At 34.8% G+C, this 23622-nt stretch overlaps 1 protein-coding gene across 2 annotated transcripts in view; it reads left to right on the top strand.

Moving 5' to 3' along the window:
* The window catches only part of RAB28 (RAB28, member RAS oncogene family), a 94661-nt gene that overhangs the window by 60575 nt on the left and 10464 nt on the right, over window positions 1–23622 (top strand). For both annotated transcript variants that reach the window (XM_065877576.1, XM_065877577.1), the window contains exons 5-6: window positions 17890–17993; window positions 22928–23005. In XM_065877576.1, coding sequence (XP_065733648.1) covers window positions 17890–17993; window positions 22928–23005 — 182 coding nt within the window. The remainder of the gene's footprint in view (window positions 1–17889; window positions 17994–22927; window positions 23006–23622) is intronic.

The following is a 23622-nucleotide window of genomic DNA, read 5'->3' on the forward strand; positions in this document are numbered from 1 at the left end:
TAGTCCTGGAATAGTTGTTTATATTTCTGGAGAAAAAGAAAATGGTGCCAATAATACTCCCATACACAGAAATCAGTTCCAAATGGATTAAAGACTGAAATGTAAATGGCACAGCTATTTTAGAAGAAAAAAATGAAAGAATATCTTTCCTACCTTGGGATGTGGAGGGATTTTTTAAACAAGATGTAATTGCTAAATTTAAATGTTGAATATATCAACCACATAAGATAAACACATTTGTTTCTATCAAGTGACATTAAATAATTCAAAAAGATAAACCACAAACTGGGAGAAGGTGTTTGTAACCCAAATAACTGACAAAAGATTAGTATACTTTTACAAATCTACAAGAAAGGCAACTTAGTAGAAAAAGGGACATAAAACATGAACAGAAATTTCACAGAAGGACAGACTTCCCAAAGACGTATGAAAGTAAGTGCAGTCTCATCACTAATCAAGGAAGTGCAAAATAAGACCACAGGTAAGTAGCAGGATACAAAATTAATGCACAGAAATATCTTGCATTCCTATACACTAACGACAAAAAAATGAAAGAGAAATTAAGGAAACACTCCCATTTACCATTGCAACAAAAAGAATAAAATACCTAAGAATAAACCTACCTAAGGAGACAAAAGACCTGTATGCAGAAAACTATAAGACACTGATGAAAGAAAACAAAGATGACAAAAACAGATGGAGAGATACACCATGTTCTTGGATTGGAAGAATCAATATTGTGAAAGATGACTATCCTACCCAAAGCAATCTGCAGATTCAGTGCAATCCCTATCAAATTACCAATGGCATTTTTCACAGAACTAGAACAAAAAATTTTACAATTTGTATGGAAACACAAAGGACCCCAATAGCCAAAGCCATCTTGAGAAAGAAAAACAGAGCTGGAGGAGTCAGGCTCCCGGACTTCCTGCTATACTACAAAGCTACAGTAATCAAGACAATATGGTACTGGCACAAAAACAGAAATATAGATCAATGGAACAGGATAGAAAGCCCAGAGATAAACCCACGCACCTATGGTCACCTTATGTTTGATAAAGGAGGGGAGAATATACAATGGAGAAAAGACAGCCTCTTCAATAAGTGGTTCTGGGAAAACTGGACAGGTACATGTAAAAGAATGAAATTAGAACACTTCCTAACACCATACACAAAAATAAACTCAAAATGGATTAAAGACCTAAATTGTAAGACCAGACACTATAGAACTCTTAGAGGAAAACATGGGCAGAACACTCTGTGGCATAAATCACAGCAAGATCCTTTTTGACCAACCTCTTAGAGAAATGGAAATAAAAACAAAAACAAATGGGACCTAATGAAACTTAAAAGCTTTTGCACTGCAAAGGAAACCATAACCAAGACGAAAAGACAACCCTTAGAATGGGAGAAAAGATTTGCAAAGGATTAATCTGCAGAATACACAAGCAGCTCATGCAGCTCAAAAAAAACCCAAAAAACACCACAACCCAATGCAGAAGTGGGCAGAACTAATTAGACATTTCTTCAAAGAAGATATATAGTCGCCAACAGATATATGAAAGGATGCTCAACATCACTAATCATTAGAGAAATGCAAATCAAAACCACAATGAGGTGTCACCTCACACAGGTCAGAGTGGCCATCATCGAAAAGTCTACAAACAATAATTGCTGGAGAGAGTGTGGAGAAAAGGGAACCCTCTTGCACTTTTGCTGGGAATGTAAATTAATACAGCTACTGTGGAGAACAGTATGGAGGTTCCTTAAGAAACTAAAAATAGAATTACATACGACCCAGCAGCCCCACTACTGGGCATATACCCTGAGAAAACCATAATTCAAAAAGAGTCATGTACCACAATGTTCACTGCAGCACTATTTACAATAGCCAGGACATGGAAGCAACATAAGTGTCCATAAACAGATGAATGGATAAGGAAGATGTGGCACATATATACAATGGAATATTACTCAGCCATAAAAAGAAACGAAATCGAGTTATTTATAGTGAGGTGGCTGGACCTAGAGTCTGTCATACAGCATGAAGTAAGTCAGAAAGAGAAAAACATGGGCTTCCCTGGTGGTACAGTGGTTGAGAATCCACCTGCCAACACAGGACACGGGTTTGAGCCCTGGCCCGGGAAGATCCCACATGCTGCAGAGCAACTAAGCCCACAAGCCACAGCTACTGAGCCTGCGCCTGCAAGCCACAACTACTGAGCCCGCATGCTACAACTACTGAAGCCTGCACGCCTAGAGCCCATGCTCTGCAACAAGAGAAGCCACCACGATGAGAAGCCCGCACACCGCAAAGAAGAGTAGCCCCCCTCTCTGCAACTAGAAAAGCCCGTGCACAGTAACGGAGACCCAATGCAGCCAAAAATAAATAAAAGAAATAAATTTATTTAAAAAAAACCCCCAAATACTGTTTGCTAACACATATATATGGAATCTAGGGGAAAAATGGTTCTGATGAACCTAGGGGCAGGACAGGAGTAAAGATGCAGACGTAGAGAATGGACTTGAGGACATGGGGAGGGAGAACAGGAAGCTGGGATGAAGTGAGAGAGTAGCATTGACATATATACACTACCAAATGTAAAATGCATAGCTAGTGGGAAGCAGCCGCATAGCACAGGGAGATCAGCTCGGTGCTTTGTGACCACCTAGAGGGGTGGGGTAGGGAGGATGGGAGGGAGACATAAGAGGGAGGGGATATGTGGATATATGTATACGTATAGCTGATTCACTTTTTTATACAGCAGAAACTAACACACCATTGTAAAGCAATTATACGCCAATAAAGATGTTTTTTAAAAAAATAGACCACAGGTAACTAATAAGGTATAAATCAAAAAAGCTAAGAAGTTACAGAGACATAATGTGAAACTACAGGAATTTATATTCACTGCTGGATGGATTATAAATTGATAAACTACTTTGAAAATAATTTGACATTCTGTAAGGTTGAACATTCATAGACCCTACAGTTCAACAGTTTTATATCTTAAACAGATTGCTATACATATGTATCAGGTGGTATATACTAAGAGTAGTCATGGTGCTTCATTGTTGATAATAACAATTGGAAAGAATTTGAGCATCAGTTGGAGAAAAGTTGTATAAATTGTGGTGTGTTCATACGGGGATATTTTATATGACAGTGAAAGTGAATGATATTTTCCATTTGGGATGACATGAATGAAACAATGTCATGTGTGTCAGAGTTGAGAATGCAGACTGGAGCTGGACTGCCTGGGGTTTGAGTTCTTGCTCCACCCCTTGCTAGATGTGTATCCTTACAAAAGTCATTTATCCTCTCTATGCTTTAGTTTTTTCATCTGTCAGATGATCGTTGTTGTGAGTATTAAACGATTTAATATGTGTAAAGTGCCTATAAAACAGTGTGGTGCTGTATAAATGTTAGCTATTCTTGTTACTCTGAATTCTATTGTTATTGGGCAGTTTTGTCTTTATTATTTACTTTTTGTTGTTATTTAAAATCATGTTTTATCATTCCGCCTCTCCCAATGGATCTAGTGTATGGTCATTGAGGGCAATTAGAAAAGAGAGGAAAATATAAAAAATAATAAATAACCATAATATAATTGCCAGTTGAAGCCGTTCTTACTATAGCATCTGTTCCTTCTACAATCCCAGGGTATACTGTTGTCTAGGGAAGACAAATACACTTCTTTTTTTCATACAAATCTATGTATGAAAGGCATAAGTGAACTGGGACCTTATTATACTATTTACTCATCTATCGTGCAGACTTTGCAACTAAACCTATGCCATACTGAGCCAGTATGAAATTCTCTAGTAAGAATTCCTGTGGAGACTGCCCAAAACATGAAGCAAAATAAGAAATGTCAGTAAGCAATAAAAGTTATAGACAGTCACAAATACAGAAAGATTTACCTACCCCATGGTGTTATGTCCTCATTTAGATCTATTATTACATTTTATCCTGAAGTTAGAAGAGTGGTAGTTAGTCATTTTCTACCACCAGAGGGAATTTAGGTAATTAATGGTACTAAATAAGTTGAAATAATATGAATTTTTACATACTCTCCTTTTTGCCCTTTCGACACTGGCTGCTGTTGGTGTTGTTCTGGTGACTCTACAGAGTTAACGGTACGCATCATTATCCCCTAAGAATCCTTATAGGTGTGTTTGTAGATATGTATATAACTATGCAATAGAAATACAATGAAAAGTGATTAGGTAAATCTTATAGCAATATAGAGAATATAAAAGTGTTGGAGAATTACTAGAAGCAAAAGTAATTAACAAATGAGGATCTGTTAGAGTCAGGTGATAAATAATTAAAGAGAAAATCCACAAGATTCATGACATATATAGGTAGGTCAAAGGAGTATGATTTGATAATAAGGGGTTATTAGAGATCCTTGGGAAAGATTATGAAAACCATGAATATTTTTGTAACAGTGACCCTTCTTTATGATTATATGAAAAATTTGATTTAAAGAGAAGTTTGTTATATTATTATTTTATTAGTAATTTTTAATATAGTGAAATATACACACAGAAAAGTATGTAAAATTTATGTATAAAGAATAGCTATTTCTAGGTCAGGAAATAGAGCATTGGCAAGCATGCCAGAGGCCAACCAGGCACCTTTATCAACCCTCTCTCTACCTTTAGAGTTAACTACTATCCTTTGGCCTGATCTTTTCCTTGCTGTTCTTTTTAGTTTATCATCTGTGTATGCTTTACTAAGTAATAGTAAATTTTGTCATTTTAAAATTTCCTATGGGGACTTCCCTGGTGGCACAGTGGTTAAGAATCTGCCTGCCAATGCAGGGGACATGGGTTCGATCCCTAGTTCTGGAAGATCCCACATGCCACAGAACAACTAAGCCCGTGCACCACAACTACTGAGCCTGTGCTCTAGAGCCTGCGAGCCATAACTACTGAGCCTGTGTGCCACAACTACTGAAGCCTGCATGCCCTAGAGCCCACAAGCCACAGCTGCTGAGCCCACGCACTGCAACTACTGAGCCCACATGCTGCAACTACTGAAGCCTGTGCACCTAGAGCCCGTGCTCCGCACCCAGAGCCCGTTCTCTGCGACAAGAGAAGCCACCACAATGAGAAGCCCATGTGCCACAACTAGAGAAACCTGCGTGCAGCAACGAAGACCCAATGCAGCCAAAAATTAAATAAACAAACAAAATTTCCTATGAATGCCATCATTTATGTGTATTCCTTAATGTCTTTCTTCGTTTGCTCAAAACATTTGTGATATTCATTCTTATTGTGGTGTGAGACTCTAACTCATTAATTTTTCAGTCCTGTATAGTGTTCCTGTAAAATGAAGGATATATATTATTTTAGACACCTTTAATATTTTATATTTCTTTTAAGAGCCTAAAAATGTTTTTCTTTATTCAACAAGTACTTTTGAGTAGCTATTGTGTTATGTGCTTTTTCATTTATTTGTTTTTGTTTTTAGCTGCCTGTAACAGAAGAACCAAGTAAGTGCAGCTTAAATAATAATGAGCTTATTTTCTCAGTGTCTTTGATTTCATAAAATCTTAATTTCTATGTAAAGCATCATGAAAAGGAAAATCCTAACCTGAGGGAAACAAACGTTGGAACAAATATAGCAAATGCCCTTTTTATAGAAAACACTTAAACACATTAACAAGATAAACACTAAAAACAGAAAATGGAAAAAGGAGGGAAGAAGCATTTCACAAAGAAATATAAAAAGTAGTATATAGGAAAAATGTTAAACTGCATTGAGGTTTTTAGATTTATAATAGAAATTAGTTTCTTTGATGACACCTTTTTTCTTTATGTGTTTGTGGAACCCAGTGATTTTCAGGCAGTTGTATTTTTTTAAGAAGTTTGGTTTAAGAATCTACATAGTTGAAGTCAAGTTCTGGTAATTTTTTATTTTCTTGCATTAGCAGTTCTTCTAATACAGTATGATTTACTATGTCATCATAGAAAGACAGCATTAGAGAGTGTACATGGCAGGGTAAAATTAAACATATGCTCACAATCAAATTAATGTATTTCATCTGTCTTCAACTAATAACAATCTGTCATGTTATCTATCTGAGTAGGGGCATAAACAGTTTATTTTGTGTTTGGAGTAACTTCCTGGAGGTAGTTAATGTGACAAGTAGTTTGTTTGAATTGAGTATAACCAGATCAACACTCTAGATGTTTCCTTGATAACCCAAAAATTACTGTGAAAATCTCTACAAGTGCTATATTTGTATTTTGCTTCTTTAAGTTAGGCAGCAACGTATTTTACAGTAATTTCACAGAGAATATTCTGTTTTTGCCATATATGGACTAAGAAGCCTAAATAGTTTATACTTTTAATGCTTTCCATTGACAGGGTATAGACAATAATATAATAAGCTAGCATCATAGAATACTTTCTTTTTTAAAAAAAATGTGAAGTAATACATTCTAGTTTGAATGAAAAAGTCATATTCATTATAGAATATGTTCTTATAGCATGTTGAAAAGTGAATATTTAGGAAAACAGGAATATTGTAAACTCTTAGGCCAATATAAAAATAATATAGAAACTATCATAATGTTTTTCAGAATTTAAAAATTTTACTTAACTTAAAATTTTCTATTTAGTTTGATCAGTAGCTCTGATTATTATACATTTGATATATAGTTTTTAAGCTATTTATTAAATTTGGTACTGTATATTGGAAGACAATTCTGTTCATTATACCAGTAATCCTATAAGTAGATAGAGTGGAGATTGTGAATATGGATGCCTGGATACCAGTAAACAAATAGGACTTATAAAAAAATAGGACTTAAAAAGAGATGTTGTCATGTACTTGGCTTATTAGCATTAGTGTGTGTATTTTAGAAGTCAAAATATATACATAATTTTAAGCACATGTAAATCAAATTTAATAAATTATTAAGGGTATTTTACTTGTCATGTGTGGGCTAATCATGATGGATCATTTTTAAACATTATGTAATTTCACAACTTGTATGTACAGCTGCAAGTACTTTGTAAAGGACTTTATGTAATCAAGTGCTAAGGCAGAGTATCTTATTTTATAATGCTGATGGGCTCAGTTTTATGATTTACTGTTATTAATAAATACTTTTAAAGTACCAGTAAGCAATAACCAGGTATATAATAGTTCACTTTTATAATAATGGGCATTTAAAGTTTGTATGTCTTTATTCTTTTAATTAAAACTCTAAATAAAAGACCGTTAAGTGGTCATCCCCAAAGCTGATGTTCCTTCTTCTTTGTGAGACACTAACAGGATTTGGAACCAGATGGCTTGGTTCTAATTCTGGTGCTAAAGGTGACTAGCAATGGGACTTTGGTTAAGTCACTCTGAGCCTCAGGTTTTTTGTGTGTGAAGTTAGATTAATGCTTTACCTATTTGTCAAGATTGTTATGAGGACCCAAAGTGTTATGTAAATTTTGAAACAGACTTTAAGTTGCTTCAGAAGTCTCCTAAAGTGGTTTCTTTGCATCTGTTTTACCCTTCTGGGTTCTTTCTCCTCGTAGTAGCCAGAGTAATTTTTTTCAAAATGCAAAGATCACATTGTGCCCTTGCTTACAAGCCTCCAATGGCTTTGCATTGCTGTGTTTCAGTGATATCCTCATGTTATTCTGCACATCCCCACTCTTGCTCATTATGTTTCTTTGTTTTCCTCAATTGCACTCAGTCATTTTCCTCTTCTAGATGCATCCTAGTTGTTCCAGTGACAGAAACATTTTTCTCTTCCAACTTCCTGTTAACTTGGTTGGCTTATTCTCATCTTTCAGAGCTCAGATCAAAGAGGTCCTTCAGAGCTACTGTATAAAATTGTCATAATTTCTGTCTTGCTTCCTGTCACTCTCTTACTCTCTATCTGCTCAACAACAATCCCCCCAACCCCCTGGCAATTTCTGATTATAATTGTTACATTGACTTGTTTATTTATGTGTTCACTTGTTTATCAGTCTTTCTCCCTCATGTATGTGAGAGTAAGGATAGTGTCTGCTCTCTAATTTATTGCTTATGCTTTTAGCACAATACTTGGCACATAATAAGTGTTTACATTTAATAAATGAATTTTAAGGTGTTATTTTACTTATTTTAAAGAAGTACATGAACTGTTTTTTTTTGGAGGCTGTGATTTTTGCAACTACACAGTTAATCTGAATCATCTTTAGGTTGATTAATATGCAGTGTAATAACTGTAATGACTTTTGGAGAAAATAATCAGCTGCATGTGTATAAGTATAAAACTTGCCATCTTCTGTTTTTAAAGTTATGATATAGATAATGGCAACTATTTATGTGTACAAGATGCCTGAACAGAAAAAAAAAGTCATATTCCTGAAATCTGTAGGAGTGCAACATTTTTTTAACATTTGTAATTTTCTTTTGAATAGTCTCTGAATTTAGAAACAAAAGTTGTCACTGTGTAGTTAATGGAAGTGCTTTCAATCCAGCAGGGGAAAGTTAAAACCTTTCCAGTATATATCACCTGTAGGATTTCCTTCTTGTGCTTATATTTTTGCTCAGGTGGACTGAAATATGTGAGGTAAGCTGGGTGAAAACTGTATCGGTGTTTAAGTTACCTACATGCATATGAACTTCTCAACATCCCATACAAGACCCTCATGCACATCCCTGCTGATTTCACCATCTCTTGGAAACCAGGTTCTTTCAGATGCTTTTGCACCCATTCCTTTGGCAAAGAATGTCCATCCACCCTGTCTCCAAGGTTGTCTGCCTAATTTTTCCTCATTCTTCAGGAGTTAGCTGAAGCATTGTCTTCTCTGTGAGATCTTTCTTGTCCCCCTATGCAGTTCTATAAATTTCCTTTCCCTATTACTCCTGTTTTACCTTGTCTTGTACAGACCCCTGTTGTTCTCATGGTCTTAGAATTTCACTGTAAAATATTTTTCTACATGTGCTCCTCTCAGCCTTCCTAGCAGTTAGCACTTAGAAGGCCCTGGGTAAATAGTTCATGAATGAATAAATGGATAGACAAATGACAATAACACTAATACTTGTTGAGTATGTGCCAGTCACATACTATGTACCTTACTATGTACCAGTCATTGTTCTGTGTGCTTTATATGTATTTAGTTATTTTATCTATTACAATAACATTATGAGGTACTATTATTGTCCCCATTTTATAGATGAGAAAACTGAGACAGAGAGATTGATTGCTCAGGGTTCCACAAATAGTAACAAGGCATCAAGCCCAGGCATTTTGGCTCTGGAGATTGCATTCTTTACTACCATGTCCTATTTCCTTTCCAAATAAATCAGTGAATTATCGAGGAACCATTGTTTCTTCTACATTTGCCATAATGCAGACAACTGAGAAATTCAGAAAAGTTATTTCTTGTATGAGACTAGTGTTTGTATATAAGCTACCACTCTAGATAGTAAAATAGTACCAAAGATCATTTATTGGGATATGAAAAAATTGCTGTAATGACACTTTCTTTATGATGATATTTGACATAGTGTCATTTTTATCAGAATTGTGTATTGTTTATTAAACATCATTTACTTTCTGTTACTCATCAAAATCTGTTTCTGTGTCCTGATATACAGGCTACTTTATCCTGAAAGTTATCCACGTAAGTAAATTTTGAACCATCACATCAATTTAGGGAATTAATATTCCATTGGAATCAGCAGGGCCAAATGAAGGATGAAAGCGACAGCTTTAGATTCAGAATTCTAATTTGTTGCTTCTAAATCAAAGTTTTGTACCTCAATAAAACCAAAACAAAGTGTTTTAAGAGTATATCATACTAAAATATTTATGGATGAAATGATATTTGATTTGCTTTAAAATAATCTAAGAGTGGGGATATGGATGGAACAAGATTGGTCATGACTTGATTATTGTTCAGGCATTTTATATTTTCCAGCAAAATGTATTAACAAAGGAGAATGCATTTTTGTTTTCATACTGTTTTCCATGTATTACTTGAACCATTTAATGGCGGAAGAAAGAAAATTTCTCCAGTGGTTTGTGTTTTGTTTGTTTTTGTCTCCCTGGTAACTAGAAATGCAAGTGCCTCTCAATTTATAATTGTTTAACATAATTTGTAACTGTTTAATTGAATATGACATAACCAAAATCTCAGAGACAATTGTAATGCTTAGATTTTATTATCTTGCTAGTTATAACTTCATGTTATCATTTTCAATAACTCAAGACCTAGTATATACAGGGAGAGGTTTATTGTTAACAAGAAAGATAAAAATCTATATTATTTTATATTAGTTAAGGCAATCTGTATTAGTTAAGGTAATGCTAGATGCTATAAACAGTCCCTAAAGTTTCAATATCTTAGCACAATAGAAATTTATTTCTTATTTACATAAAGACCAAAACCAGGTATTGCTTATCAGTGGCTCATCTCCTTTTCAGGAACCCAAACTCCTTCCATTTTCTGGAACTGCCATTTTCAACAGTTGGCTTCATGGGTTACCATGAAAAAGGAGAGTAAGGACTACCATACTTGGAAGGTTTTTATGGGTCAAGCCTAGTAGTGTTGCATATCATTTATTCATTACTTTGGTCAGAAGTTAGTCTTATGGCCACAGCTAACTGCAGGTCGTACTGGAAAACGTAGTATAGGTTATGAACAGCTATCCAGTCTGCTCATCTTATACTTACGTGTCTGTTCTACTCTTCTTTATGTCAAAAACAGTGAAGGATCTTAGATTTTACCCTACTTAGAAGCTAACAAGTTAGCCTGCTACTGCCATGGATACTGGCAGAAGGCATGAGGCTCCTGGATCAGAGATAAAGGAATTTATTACTCCCAGCATAGCAAGTAGGGTGAGCTCCATGTTTGTGTTGGTTCCGCTAGGACAGTGTGAGGGGACCCACACAGATGATCTGTATCTAGCGGTTTGTGTCACAGCTGAGGAATCCTGAACTTAGGAAATCTATCTCTTTTATAATGGTCTCCAAGTAAATCTCAGAACTTTGCTCTGGAGAGAGATATTATCTTTTTTATACCAGATGACGAACAAACTTACACTTTATTCCTGAGGGAGACACTTTCTCTTTGTAAGTTGCCATACAAACATCCTTGAAAGAATAGTCTGAAAAAAAAGCTGTCATTCAAAAATTTTATTTTTCTCAACTTTAATTTTTAAAAATTTATTAAAAATTTGAGTATTTTCCTTGCCATCTATTAATGCACATATATACATATATAGTATGTTTACAGAGTAGGAGTTTTATTATATGCAATTTTATACTCTTTAACATCCTGTACTATTGTGTATTTCACTTGATAGCCTTTCTCCAAGCTTTATTGAGATATAACTGGCATATAACATGATGTAAGTTTAAGGTATACAGTACATTGATTTGATACACATATATTTCATAATGATTACTACCATCATCACCTCATATAATTAACATTTTTGTGGTGAGAACATTTAAGATTTACTCTCTTAGCAACTTTCAAGTATATAATACAGTATTGTTAACTATAATCACTATGTGTACATTAGGATCGTAGAACTTATTCATCCTATAATTGGAAGTTTGTACCCTTTGACTCACATCTCATTTCCCCTAGCCCTCAGCCCCTGATAACCACCGTTTCTACTCTCTGTTTCTGTGAGTTTGGCTTTTTTAGATTCCACATGTAAGTGATATCATACAGTACTTGTCTTTCTCTATCTGACTTATCATAGTGCCCTTAGGTTGCATGCATGTTGTCACAAATGGAAGAATTTCCTTCTTTCTCATGGCTGAATAATATTCCATTGTTATATATGTGTATGTATCACATCTTTATTCGTTCATCTGTTGACAGACACTTAGGTTGCTTCCATGTCTTGGCTATTGTGAATAATGATGCAATAAACGTGGGAGTGCAGATATCTCATTGAGATTCTGTTTTTACTTCCTTTAGTTATATACCTAGAAGTAAGAGTGCTAGATCATATGGTAGTTCTGTTTTTAATTTTTTGAGGAACCTTCATACTGATTTCCGTAGTGGCTGTACCAATTTACATTCCCACCCACAGTGCAAAATAGTTCCCTTTTCTCCACATCCTTACCAACATTTGGTATCTCTTGTATTTTTCATGATAGTAAATCTAACAGGTATGAGGTGGTAGTTCATTGTGGTTTTGATTTGCGTTTCCCTGATGATTAGTGACGTTGAGCATCTCTTCATGTACTTGTAGGCCATTTGTATGTCTTCTTTTGAAAAATATCTATTCAGTTCCTCTGCCCATTTTTAATCGGGTTGCTTGTTTCATACAACTATTGAGTTGTGTGAATTCTTTATATATTTTGGATATTAATCTCTTATCAGGTATATGATTTGCAAATATTTTCTTCCATTCCATAGGTTGCCTTTTCATTTTGTTGATGGTTTTCTTTGTTGAAAGCTTTTTAATTTGCTGTGGTCCCACTGTTTATTTTTGATTATTTGCCTTTGTCTTTGGTATCAAATACAAAAAAATCATCCCCAAGACCTCACTTACTAGTCATGATTTGTTTGTTTTTTGGCCAGACCGCGCAGCTTGCAGGATCTTAGTTCTCCAACCAGGGATTGAATCCGGGCCATGGCAGTGAAAGTGCTGAGTCCTAATCACTGGACCGCCAGGGAATTCCCTTTAAGTTCATAATTTTTAGTGGCCAAAGAGTATTGTATTGTGGGGTTGTATCATAATTTAATTGTATTTCTATTCTGGGACATTTACATTGCTTCCAGTATTTTTTTTTTTTTTCAGTATTTTTTTTTATATTACAAATGACTGTGGTGAAGTTCTTAATTTATAATTCTTATTATACATCCCTAATGTGTTCCTCAAGATAAACTCTTCCAAATTGTCTTACTTGGTCATAGAGTAGAAATGTTTGTAAGGCTCAACACACATTTTTGAGTCGCTTTTCAGAAAGCCCGTAGTACAAGCTCTCAGCAGCACCGGGTTTCTTCTCTTTCTCTCTCTTTCTCTTTCTCTCTCTCTCTTTTTTCATTTTGAAAGGTGAACTCAGTACTTCATTTTTCTCACTTGCATTTCTTTACATACTGAGATTGAATAATGTTTTCACAGGTTTATGTGAAACATTTTAAAAGGCCATTTAAGGTGGTCTAACATTCTGTAAAATATCATTATTAGTTACATTTCTGAGAAAATGTTACTTCTTAGTGGATTGTTAATATTCCATGACTCCCTGAAATGCGCTTTTGTTAGTATCTCTTTCTTGCTGTAAACCTAAATTATAAAATATGAAATACTGTAATTTGTATTTTTTAAATTTATTAAACTAAAAATTGTACATATTACTCTTTCAAACAGCTTTCCAAGTTGTTATCAAAATTATTCTTGTTAGCCAAAGTTAATTGGCTTCTCTTAAGACTTCTATTTCACGTACCATGTGATTTTAAGAACATGGCAGATAGACTTAGTATCTTGATAACTTATTTTCTTTCTTTCCATTTTAATTTCCAGGTCAGGGTAAGTGAGCTAAGTGATTTTTTTTTTTTTTTTTTTTGCACAGTTGGTTTTGACAGTGAAATATTTGGATTTTCTTGTCTGTCTAACACAGTCTTAGAATTAGTTGATTTACCTCCTGCATTCTTATCCTATACAGTTCTGTCCTTCACTTTTCAGACCCCAGTTTCTGTTCTTTCTTAACTTCTGAGATCGTTCCATTGGGCCTTTAGGAACTTACAAATAAAGTATCGATAAAATTCTTGTACATATTCTCAACATCTTTCTTTTTTTTTTTTTTTTTTTTTTTCGGTACGCAGGCCTCTCACCTCTCACTGCTGTGGCCTCTCCTGTTGCGGAGCGCAGGCTCAGTGGCCAAGGCTCACGGGCCCAGCCATTACGCGGCACATAGGGTCTTCCCGGACCGGGGCACGAACCCACATCCCCTGCATCGGCAGGCGGACTCTCAACCACTGCACCACCAGGGAAGCCCTCAACATCTTTCTTGACAAAAGTTTTAAAACTACTTCTGTCACTTAGCTCTCCCATAATGACAGTGCTGCTGTCCCCTGAAGCTCTTTCAAATGTTGTCGTCCCCTTCTATATCTACTTTATCACTAGTACTGGAGTAGTGGTAACTGCTAGTTACCTTCTTGTTACATGTTGCTCTTTCCAGAACATTCTCCTTCATCTTCCCTAAAAACCCTTAGATTTGAATATCAAGCCATATGATTATACCTCCTGCTACTTATATTTCTTGGAGTTATCAGCCAATCCCTGAATCACTGCCTTGAATTTCTTGAAGATTTTGGCTTTGGGTCACAGTCACTCCACTATATTGCTATCATGATTCTTGGTAATTTTAGTACACATACAGATTATCCTTCTAATACTTTTGTGTTTCAGTTCCTTGAATTCTTCATCTGCCATAATCTTGCCACCCACCTACACTAACATATTTGTTCTGGAGACCTAGTCAATATTAGTTTCCATACTCTCTTCATAATATCAGTTATCAGTTTCATGTATCCCAGTCTATTATTTCCTGTCTTTCCACCTCACATCCTTTGGTAACCCGATTCCAGTAATTTTTAAACCCACATAAGACCTTAACATCAGTTGATCTTACCAATTTTTCGTTTTCCTGAACCCCCCTTCTACCAACTTAAATTCCATGGTCTATCAATATAATCACTCCCTTACATTTATTATCTTCAATTACTTGCCCTTCTTTTCAGTAATTGTACATGATTGAGAAAACCCCAGCTCTACTTAAATGCAAATCCTCATCTGCTCAATACCTCCATCCATTGCAGCCGAGTGTACCTGGAACAAAACCTACAATATACTGTCTCATTTAAAATTCGAGTTAACTATCTTCAAGTGATTTCTCTTTATCTTGTTCATCCCATGTCAAATCCATTAGCATTTCTTATTCGCTTTTTATTCCAAAAATATATTGAGAATTTGCCCCACTTTTTACCATCTCTCTTGCTCCTACTCTTGTCCAAACTACCATCTTCTCTTTCCTAGATTTTTATTATAGCCCCCTCGATGGCTTCTGTGCTTTACATTTGACTACAGTTTATTCTCATCACAGCAACCCAAACCTTTTAAAATGTAAGTCAGATTACGTCTTTTTTTTCTTTTTCCTTACAACCCCCCAATAGCTTTCCATCTCTCTTACAGTGACCTGTATGATTCCTGGCTTTTAAAACTTCATTTCCTGCTGTTTCCCTCTCTTGCTAACTCTTTTCAGCCACTCTGGCCTCCTGGCTTTTCTTTGAATCTCCTAAGTGTAATCTTCCTTTAGGGCCTTTTTCACTGCAGTTCCCTCTGCTTGGAAGGCTTTTCCCCGGATTTCCTTGTTCTTAGCTTTCTTAAGGTCTTTGACCTACCTGTTTGAAATAGTAATTCCTCTCATGTACCCTTTATTTATTTTTTTCATAAGATATATCGGCATTTGCCATACACTGTAGTTTACTTGTTCTTCTCTTTTCATTAAAATGTCAGTTCATTGTATCTGCAGCCCCTAGGACAGTGCCTGGCCATAGTAGGCACTCAAATATTTGTTGAATGAATGAATGAATGATCAATAAAGTGGTTATCCATTGAAATTGTTAAGCATACTTTAAGCAGGGTGTAGTATGGTTGCGCTAAAAGAAGTTGCATGTTACAATGTTAATGCCTTTGTCCTTCAGTTGCTTAGATATTGGAAGTATATACACCAAAATGTTAACAGTAGTTGTCTCTAGTTAGTGGCATTTTTAATATCGTTTTCATAATTGTCTTTCAGATTTTAATTCCATTTTCAAAAATAAAATACAAGAACTAGCAAAATGATGTTGTTCACTGAAGGACATAAGGGAAATTAAATCATAGCAGTAAGATTGTTCTCACATGTATGTTAGATGAATACTGTATAATAATTTTAAGGATGCTTTTAAAAATAGAAGAAATGAAAGATTTACCAGTATCTCACTGTAATTTCATCTTCAGAATTTACGTTTCTGCATTATTTAGAGTGAAGTACTCTAGTAACTAAGTCCTCTTAAATGTTGCTCACTAAATTCTAACACAATAGAGGAAAACTTTATACTCAAGCTCTGTGAGGGCTTTTCCTATATCTGCTAATTCTCAGAGTCTTGGTTATTTAAAATAACTTTTATGATCCTTAATGGTCTTTTATGTTCATAATACTGGTGATGATTTTTTTAGGACCTGGATTGTATCTTTTTCATCTTTGGGTTCTCACTGCCTACCACAGTGCTTGGTATATAATAGGTACTCAATAAATGTTTATTGAATAATTTTTTATCAGTTGATCAGTGTTCCTATTAGTCTCTCATGGTTATCTTTGTTAGGAGAAAAACTTGTGCTTGGCTAGTAAATCCCCCAATGCTTATAGTAGTTTATCTATATAAGTAGTTGAGGAGTTGTGGGGTGGGGCTGAGGGGGAGGGAGAGAAGAAAAAAGGAAGAAAAGACACAATGATAGACTCTTCCATTAGAAAAGACAAATACACATACATGTTGAATGACAGACTTTATTTTTTTTAACTGGACAGTAATTTCATTGGGGAATTTTCCTAGTGACATGATTTGTTCTTACTCTTGTTGAATTAGGAAAGTATTTTAACTTCAATATTATGATAAACTAGATGTATAAATGTCAGAGCTAATAGCTTAGTATTTTAGTCTTCTACAAATTGATGCCTGTGGTATCTGGACATTTTTTGGCCTCTTCTTGTAAATAAAGTCTCAGTGATGTTTAAGGAATAGCAACTTGTGGCCAGAAAAGAAAAAAAGCTGCATATTATCCAAGCTAAGCAATATAAATGGGGCTAAGGAATCCCCCACTAGATCAAAAATTTCCTAGAGAAAGATCTCTTGAGCTTACAAACTAAAGACCTTCAATATAATTTTAAATAAAGCCTTTTATGTAGTATGAGAGCATTTTTTAGTTGATAATCAATTGCCACTATTATGTAGGCTTACTAGATTTGCAAATTTACAAGTTTTTACAAGTTGGTTGGGTCCCTTCCTCAGGAAATCAGTTTAAGTTTTTTTTTCCTATATTGACTCAAAGAGCCTAGTTGTCCTTAAATCCTGTGAATATATTTGCCTTATAATTTGACAGCATTGAGTGAACACCCTTATAGGGTCTGTAGTGTTGTAAAAAGAGAAACTGTTCAATAAAAGATCACATTTGAAAAAATTAGACTGTGCTGGATAAAACCAGTATTGGATATGAGTACTGTGCTTTGCTTTAAAGCACCTACAACTATTCAAGAAAATATATCCTGGCCCATTACTACTTTCAAAGTGGATACTTTTAGTTTTGGAAAGCAAATGAGCTGTATCTTTGTGAAATTAAACCATGGCTGTAAATAAAGTAAATATACAATGAAATATAGGTATCTTTTAGCAGAAAATTAGTCATGCATTTGTGTTAACATTAACGTTTACAGAGATTACAGAACTATTGTAATTATTAAAGTAATTAAACTATCAAACCAGATATGCTTGAGTAAGTGCATGTTGCAATTAATCACTATGTTTAAACACATTATATTAAGTAGATCTTTTTTGAGTATCATCCATGTGCCTGAAGCTATATAGATAATAGGAATGATAGCCTTCAGTTTTTTGAGTACTTATCATGTGCTGGTCCTTATGCAGTAAACATGGATTAATTCTCAAAGAACTCTATGTATGATAGATACATTTGTTATTCCCAGCTTTTAGATTTAGGGAGTGAGGCATAAAGAGGTTGAAGAAATTGCCCAGAATTACACAGCTCATATCTAAGCTGGGGTACAGTACTAGAAAATAAGTCAAATTTAAACATGTTAAAAATGTATTGATTAACTAATATTGAATTTTGTTCTCTGTTTTTTTGTTCACTTTTCTAGTTGATTTGGAGCATATGCGAACAGTAAAACCTGAAAAACACTTAAGGTTTTGCCAGGAAAATGGTTTTAGTAGCCACTTTGTCTCAGCAAAGACAGGAGACTCTGTAAGTAAAATAATGAATACTGAATATTACAAGTGATGTTTTACTTTTATTTTCATAGGAAGTATACTTCTATTACTTAACTTTTGGAACAAATTAATTCCTGTTAAAGACATAAAATATCAGGTTAGATATAACATGTTTATTCTATTTATGTTCCTCTTATAATTCATATAACATAATTTCATGGTTATTTCAGGGAATTAAAAAATACAAAAGTTAAAAATAATATAAATCACTCATAATCTCAGCATCCAGAGATGACCATTCATAACCTCATATGATTCCTTCTAGTCTTATTTTTCTGATGCTCACAAATATTAGTGCTTCTGCCACTAGTGCTAGTGAATTGCATTTACTGAGTGCCTACTTTGTGATGGGCACTGTACTACTCTGATTATCTCTATTTAATTAATTTATTTTTTCATATTTGACTGGATGTTTATTGTGTAAATCACCATAACCATTTAAACAAGAAACTTTGAATGATGTTAAAATATTTTTGAAATAGTCCAAAATATCTTCACATATAATTTAGATTTATTTTCCAGCAATCCTGATTATCTCTATTTTACAGAATAGTCTTAGAGAGGTTATGTAGTGGGGGTCCAGGGTACACAGAATAAGTGGTGGAGATAGGATTTGTGAACCTAAGGATTGACATTCCAGGGTTCACCATATTAATCATGCTAAATGTTTATTAAAAAGAAAATTGAGATCATAATATAGAAATAATTTTGTTTTTTTAATTTAATATATTAATCTGTAGAAAATTTTATGTCACTTAATATTACTAAATAGATTTAATAATCCATTAGAGTTAATAATCCGTTAAATAAATGTTCAAAAATTTATCCAACCACGTCCCTATCGTTGGGTATATAGATTATTTCTAAGTTCAGTACATTGTAAAATTTTGCAAAATTTCTAATGTACAATTTTGTCCATAAGCTGTGATGTTCTGATTATTTCCTTGAAAGGGAATTGAGACCTATTGCTGAATTACCACCAGGAAGCCTACGTTAATTTATACTACCACCAGCACTGTATGAGTGCCATATCACTGTACTCTTTTTAACATTCAGAATTTATTTATTTATTTTTAACTCTTTGTCAATTTGGTAGACAAGGAAAAAAAGGTATTTTGCTATTTAAATTTGAATTTCTTTGCTGTTGAGGTTGAAATTTTAAAAATTTCATTACCTATTAATTTTCTGCTTATTATCTGTTTATAATTTTCTATTGCTTTTAAAAATTTCCTGTGACCATTTTTATGTTAGGGATAACAGCCATTTGTCATAATTTTTGCAAATATTTTCCACTGCCCAGGTGTTTGTTTGACCGTTAATTTTCTTGACATTTTCAACCAAAGGAAGTTTGAATTTTTTTCTGTGGCTTAATCTTTTTGATGTTCTTCCTGTATGATTTCACCGATGGTTTTTATGCTTAGGGTAAATATTAAATCTTTTAAAGGGTGTTTAATCTTTTGGGGGGTCAGACTCATCTAAAAATGTGACATTTTGGAACCCTTTCCCCAGGATAATGCAAACACGGGCACATACCTACATGTGTCATTTAAAAAATATATAATATCAATATTCCTTGATAAATCCATCCATGGATTAGGCTTTCACCCTCATGTATCTTCCTGGGGGTCTTTTGTCATTTTAGAATTATTTTAACTTCCAGTATTTTAGCTTGTGTTTAAACCACTTAGTATCTTTTGTGCACTTATGTTGAACCACCTGTAAAAATCCCCATTGTTTTCTTTTTAAATTCAACTTTGAAATGGTTTGTTCTTGTGAAGTCACTTTAAGACTTGCAGTCATCTCCAATCCCAGTTTACTTTGCTTCATTGCTTAGGGAGTTGAGCTTCTGGCTTACTGTACTTTCTCTAATACTACCTTTGTCATAATTCTTAGTGATTTCAGTATCTTTGTTTTCCACCCCACCTCAGCCACAAACTCCCATGCATTGTCATTACAAATTACTGCAGCCCTTCTGTTATCTCATATTACAATATCAGGCATCACTGATATTGTAATCACTGACCATCTTGTCTTTCTGGCTCACACCCTTGAATGCCCTAACCCAATCAGTCTGCAACCCCAGCAGGACCTACAAGACATTGATCCTAACAGTTTTTCAATGTCCTCCTTTCATGTCCTCATTTTCCTTTCTTTGTAACTTAATCTCATGGCCAATCAAGTCACTACCGTGCATATACTGTCAAGTCCCTTTCTGCTCATTCACTTTATCTGACTCATTTGGATAAACCTTAACCAAGCCCCTGCCTTTATATGGTTACACTCTTGTATTTGAACGTGGTCAGAGAAAAAAACCCAGAGGCATGCTGGAGGTTTCACTTATATTTCACAGTAGCTAACCTCAAGTGGGCCCTTAATGCTGCTCAGTAATTATGCATGTCCTTAAGCCATTATCTCTCCCTCTCACCTATACCACTGTTTCCTAGCTTCTCTTCTCTCCTCAGATCTTCAAAACTTCCTTGTCCATTCTCTCAGCTGATGCCCTTGTTTCTTATTTTATAAAATATTTGCAACAAACAGAAGACAACTTTCACATAACTCCTGCCACCACATCTACCCCAACTCTCCTTCCCACCCCATATCCCTTCCTGTATCTTCTGTCTCCTCCAAGGTTACTATGGATCTATACTCCTAGCTAGGGTCAACTCCTCCACTGTGCATTAGTCCCATTTCTCTTTGCCTAGTAACAAACATTGCTTAGCAATTCTCACTCCTGCATCATTTTTTTCTATCTACTGGATTATTCTATCAGCATACAAAATATTATGACTTATCTTAAATACAAGAAAACTCTTCTTATAAACCATGTCTTGCCTCCCGCTGTTGTGGCCTCTCCCGTTGCGGAGCAACAGGCTCCGGACGCGCAGGCTCAGCGGCCATGGCTCACGGGCGCAGCCGCTCCGCGGCATATGGGATCTTCCCGAACCGGGGCGCGAACCCTTGTCCCCTGCATCGGCAGGCGGACTCTCAACCACTGCGCCACCAGGGAAGCCCACAAGAAAACTCTTGATCCCACATCTTTAGCTATTGCTTACTTCCCCCCAGTTACCAGTGGAATGTTTTGAAAGAGTTGTCTCTAGTTCTCTCCTCCCAATTTGTCTTGAGCAGTTCTAGTCAGACTTTTGCCCCCAATATTTCACCCCAAAATCCTCTTATTAAGGTCTACCAGTGACCTCCTTTTTGCTAAATTCAGTGGTCAGTTCTTAGTCCTTATCTTACTTGATTTAGTTGCAGCATATAAAATAGTTGATCACTCTCTGCTCTTTGAAATACCTTCTTCACTTAGATTCTAGAGTACTACACCTCCTGGTTTCCCTCCTACCTTGCTAACTACTCTCTTAGTCGCCTTTGCTAATTTCTTCTCTCTCCAACTTCTAAATATTGAAGTGCCCTAGGCTCAATCCTTGGATATCTCTCTTTTTTAAACTTAGTCTCTTAGTGACCTCATCTAGTCTCATGGCTTTGGCCAGACCTCTTCCCTGAACTCCAGACTCATATACCCCAGCACTCCTGCTTAGGTGTGTAACAGCCAGTCCCAGTTTAATTCAGGTCCAGAACTGAGCTCTTGGTATTCCCTCTTCAGATCTCTCACAGTCTTCCCCACTTAAATAAATGGCAGATCTTCTACCAGTTGCTAAGACCAAGAAAATTTTGGAGTCATCTTTGACTCCTGTCTTTCTTTGACATACCACATCTATCACCAAGTCCTGTTGGTTCTACTTTCAAAATATATCCATAATCTGGTGACTGTTTCTTACCATCTCCACTGCTACCACTTAGTTTCAAGCCTCCATCATCTCTTACATTAGTGTCCTTGATGATTTCTCTTTTTTACCCTTGATCTTCTATAGTGAATACTCAATACAACAACCAGGTTGACCATGTTAAATAGAAGTCATATCAATCCACCCTCCATTTCACTCAGAGTGAAAGCCAAAGTTCTTCACATAGTTTACCAGATCTTACATGATTTGTACACTCTTAATCTCTCTACTAGTTTTCTTCTTACAATCCCCTTTTTCTCTCCATTCCACCGCACTAGCTTTCTTATTTCTCCTTGAACATTGACCATCAGTGAACTATAATATATAATGCTCCTTGGGGTACAAATGACATAAACCTTTTGGGGATATGTATCTCTTTTTGATTAGGGATCGAAGTTAAATTAGTAAAGTTGTGATAAATATTCAGTAAGTAATCATGAGATAAGTAGGGATAAGAATATGGTAGAGCACTTACAGAACAAAGACAAGTTATGCATTAGAGTCGGTGACTGATTCGTGTCTATAGATTTTTGTTTAATGATAATGGAGTATACTGCTCATTTTCTGTTTGATAAAATACAGTAAAGATTATAAGTTTTTTGCTCAAGAGATATGGAGAATTTATTAAAATTGATGAGAACCACAAAGATTATTAAAGAGTTGTAAAGTAAGACCTTTGAAGATAGGCTAATGCCAGATCAAAAGACTATTGTAGAACTGGCAGCGAGAAACTTTACCCAGGTAGTAAAGTATAGACTAATTTATTTTCATTTTCTTCAGGACTTATAGGAGTTTGTTATTATGCTAGTAATTTTTTTTTTTAATTTGGTAGCTGTAATTAATTGTCTTATGTTAAATCTTTAAAAGCATAAGTTTTTAGGGATAAACGTATATTTAGACCAGTTCAGTGAAGTGTATGGCTTTTCAAATTATGGTTTAATCATTTAAAAAATTATTATACTTAAAATGTTGCTGTATTTGACAAATAAAGCTATTTTTGGAATAACCTGGTACATCATATTTTTTGCAGTTTTTGCTGTTTATCACTTTTTAGAAAGTTCAATTTATTTGAAAGTAACTTAAACATGCCTGTTTTAAATCATTTAAACCTGTTTTTGTTATGTAGGTCTTCCTGTGTTTTCAGAAAGTTGCTGCTGAAATCCTTGGAATCAAGTTAAACAAAGCAGAAATAGAACAGTCACAGGTGATTATATTGAACTGTATATTTAAAAAAATAATTTATTTCTTAAAAGACATTAATTTTCACCCTGAATCCTTTTACATTCATGCATCCTATGTACATATCCCTAAAAGCCTTAAAAATAGATTGTGTGTATGAATCAGTGTTTATTGCAGAAGATGGAGGATGTTAACTTTTTGCCAAATGATGGAACCTCATTGAAACCTCATTTTGTCCTTTTTGTTAGAAAAATGAGATTAATGCAATAAAAATTTCATCAGTGGTTAAATAATGGGTTAAGGAACTGACTGTATTATTTTGTACTTCTTTATTAAAGTTCTTCCATGATTACTGTACAATATCCTTTTTATATTTTATACAAAATCCCAACTATAATATTTATCAAAGGTTAGTCTTAACTAGTAAGAATTTACCCCATTTGGCATCTTCCACGTTTGCTTTGGTAAAACATTAATTTTTCTAAAGTCTTGCTCTCTGTTCTTCTCTAAAAGGTCCTGCCTTGTAATGATATTAATTCTTCATGTTATTTTATTGTTAATTTAATAATGGTATTAATTATTGAGGATTTCTGAATTCTTTCACTATTTGTAGACAGTTCTCTTAGACTAAGAAATAAATAT

The sequence above is a fragment of the Phocoena phocoena genome, chromosome 5 (genome assembly GCF_963924675.1).
Source record: "Phocoena phocoena chromosome 5, mPhoPho1.1, whole genome shotgun sequence".
NCBI lineage: Eukaryota > Metazoa > Chordata > Mammalia > Artiodactyla > Phocoenidae > Phocoena > Phocoena phocoena.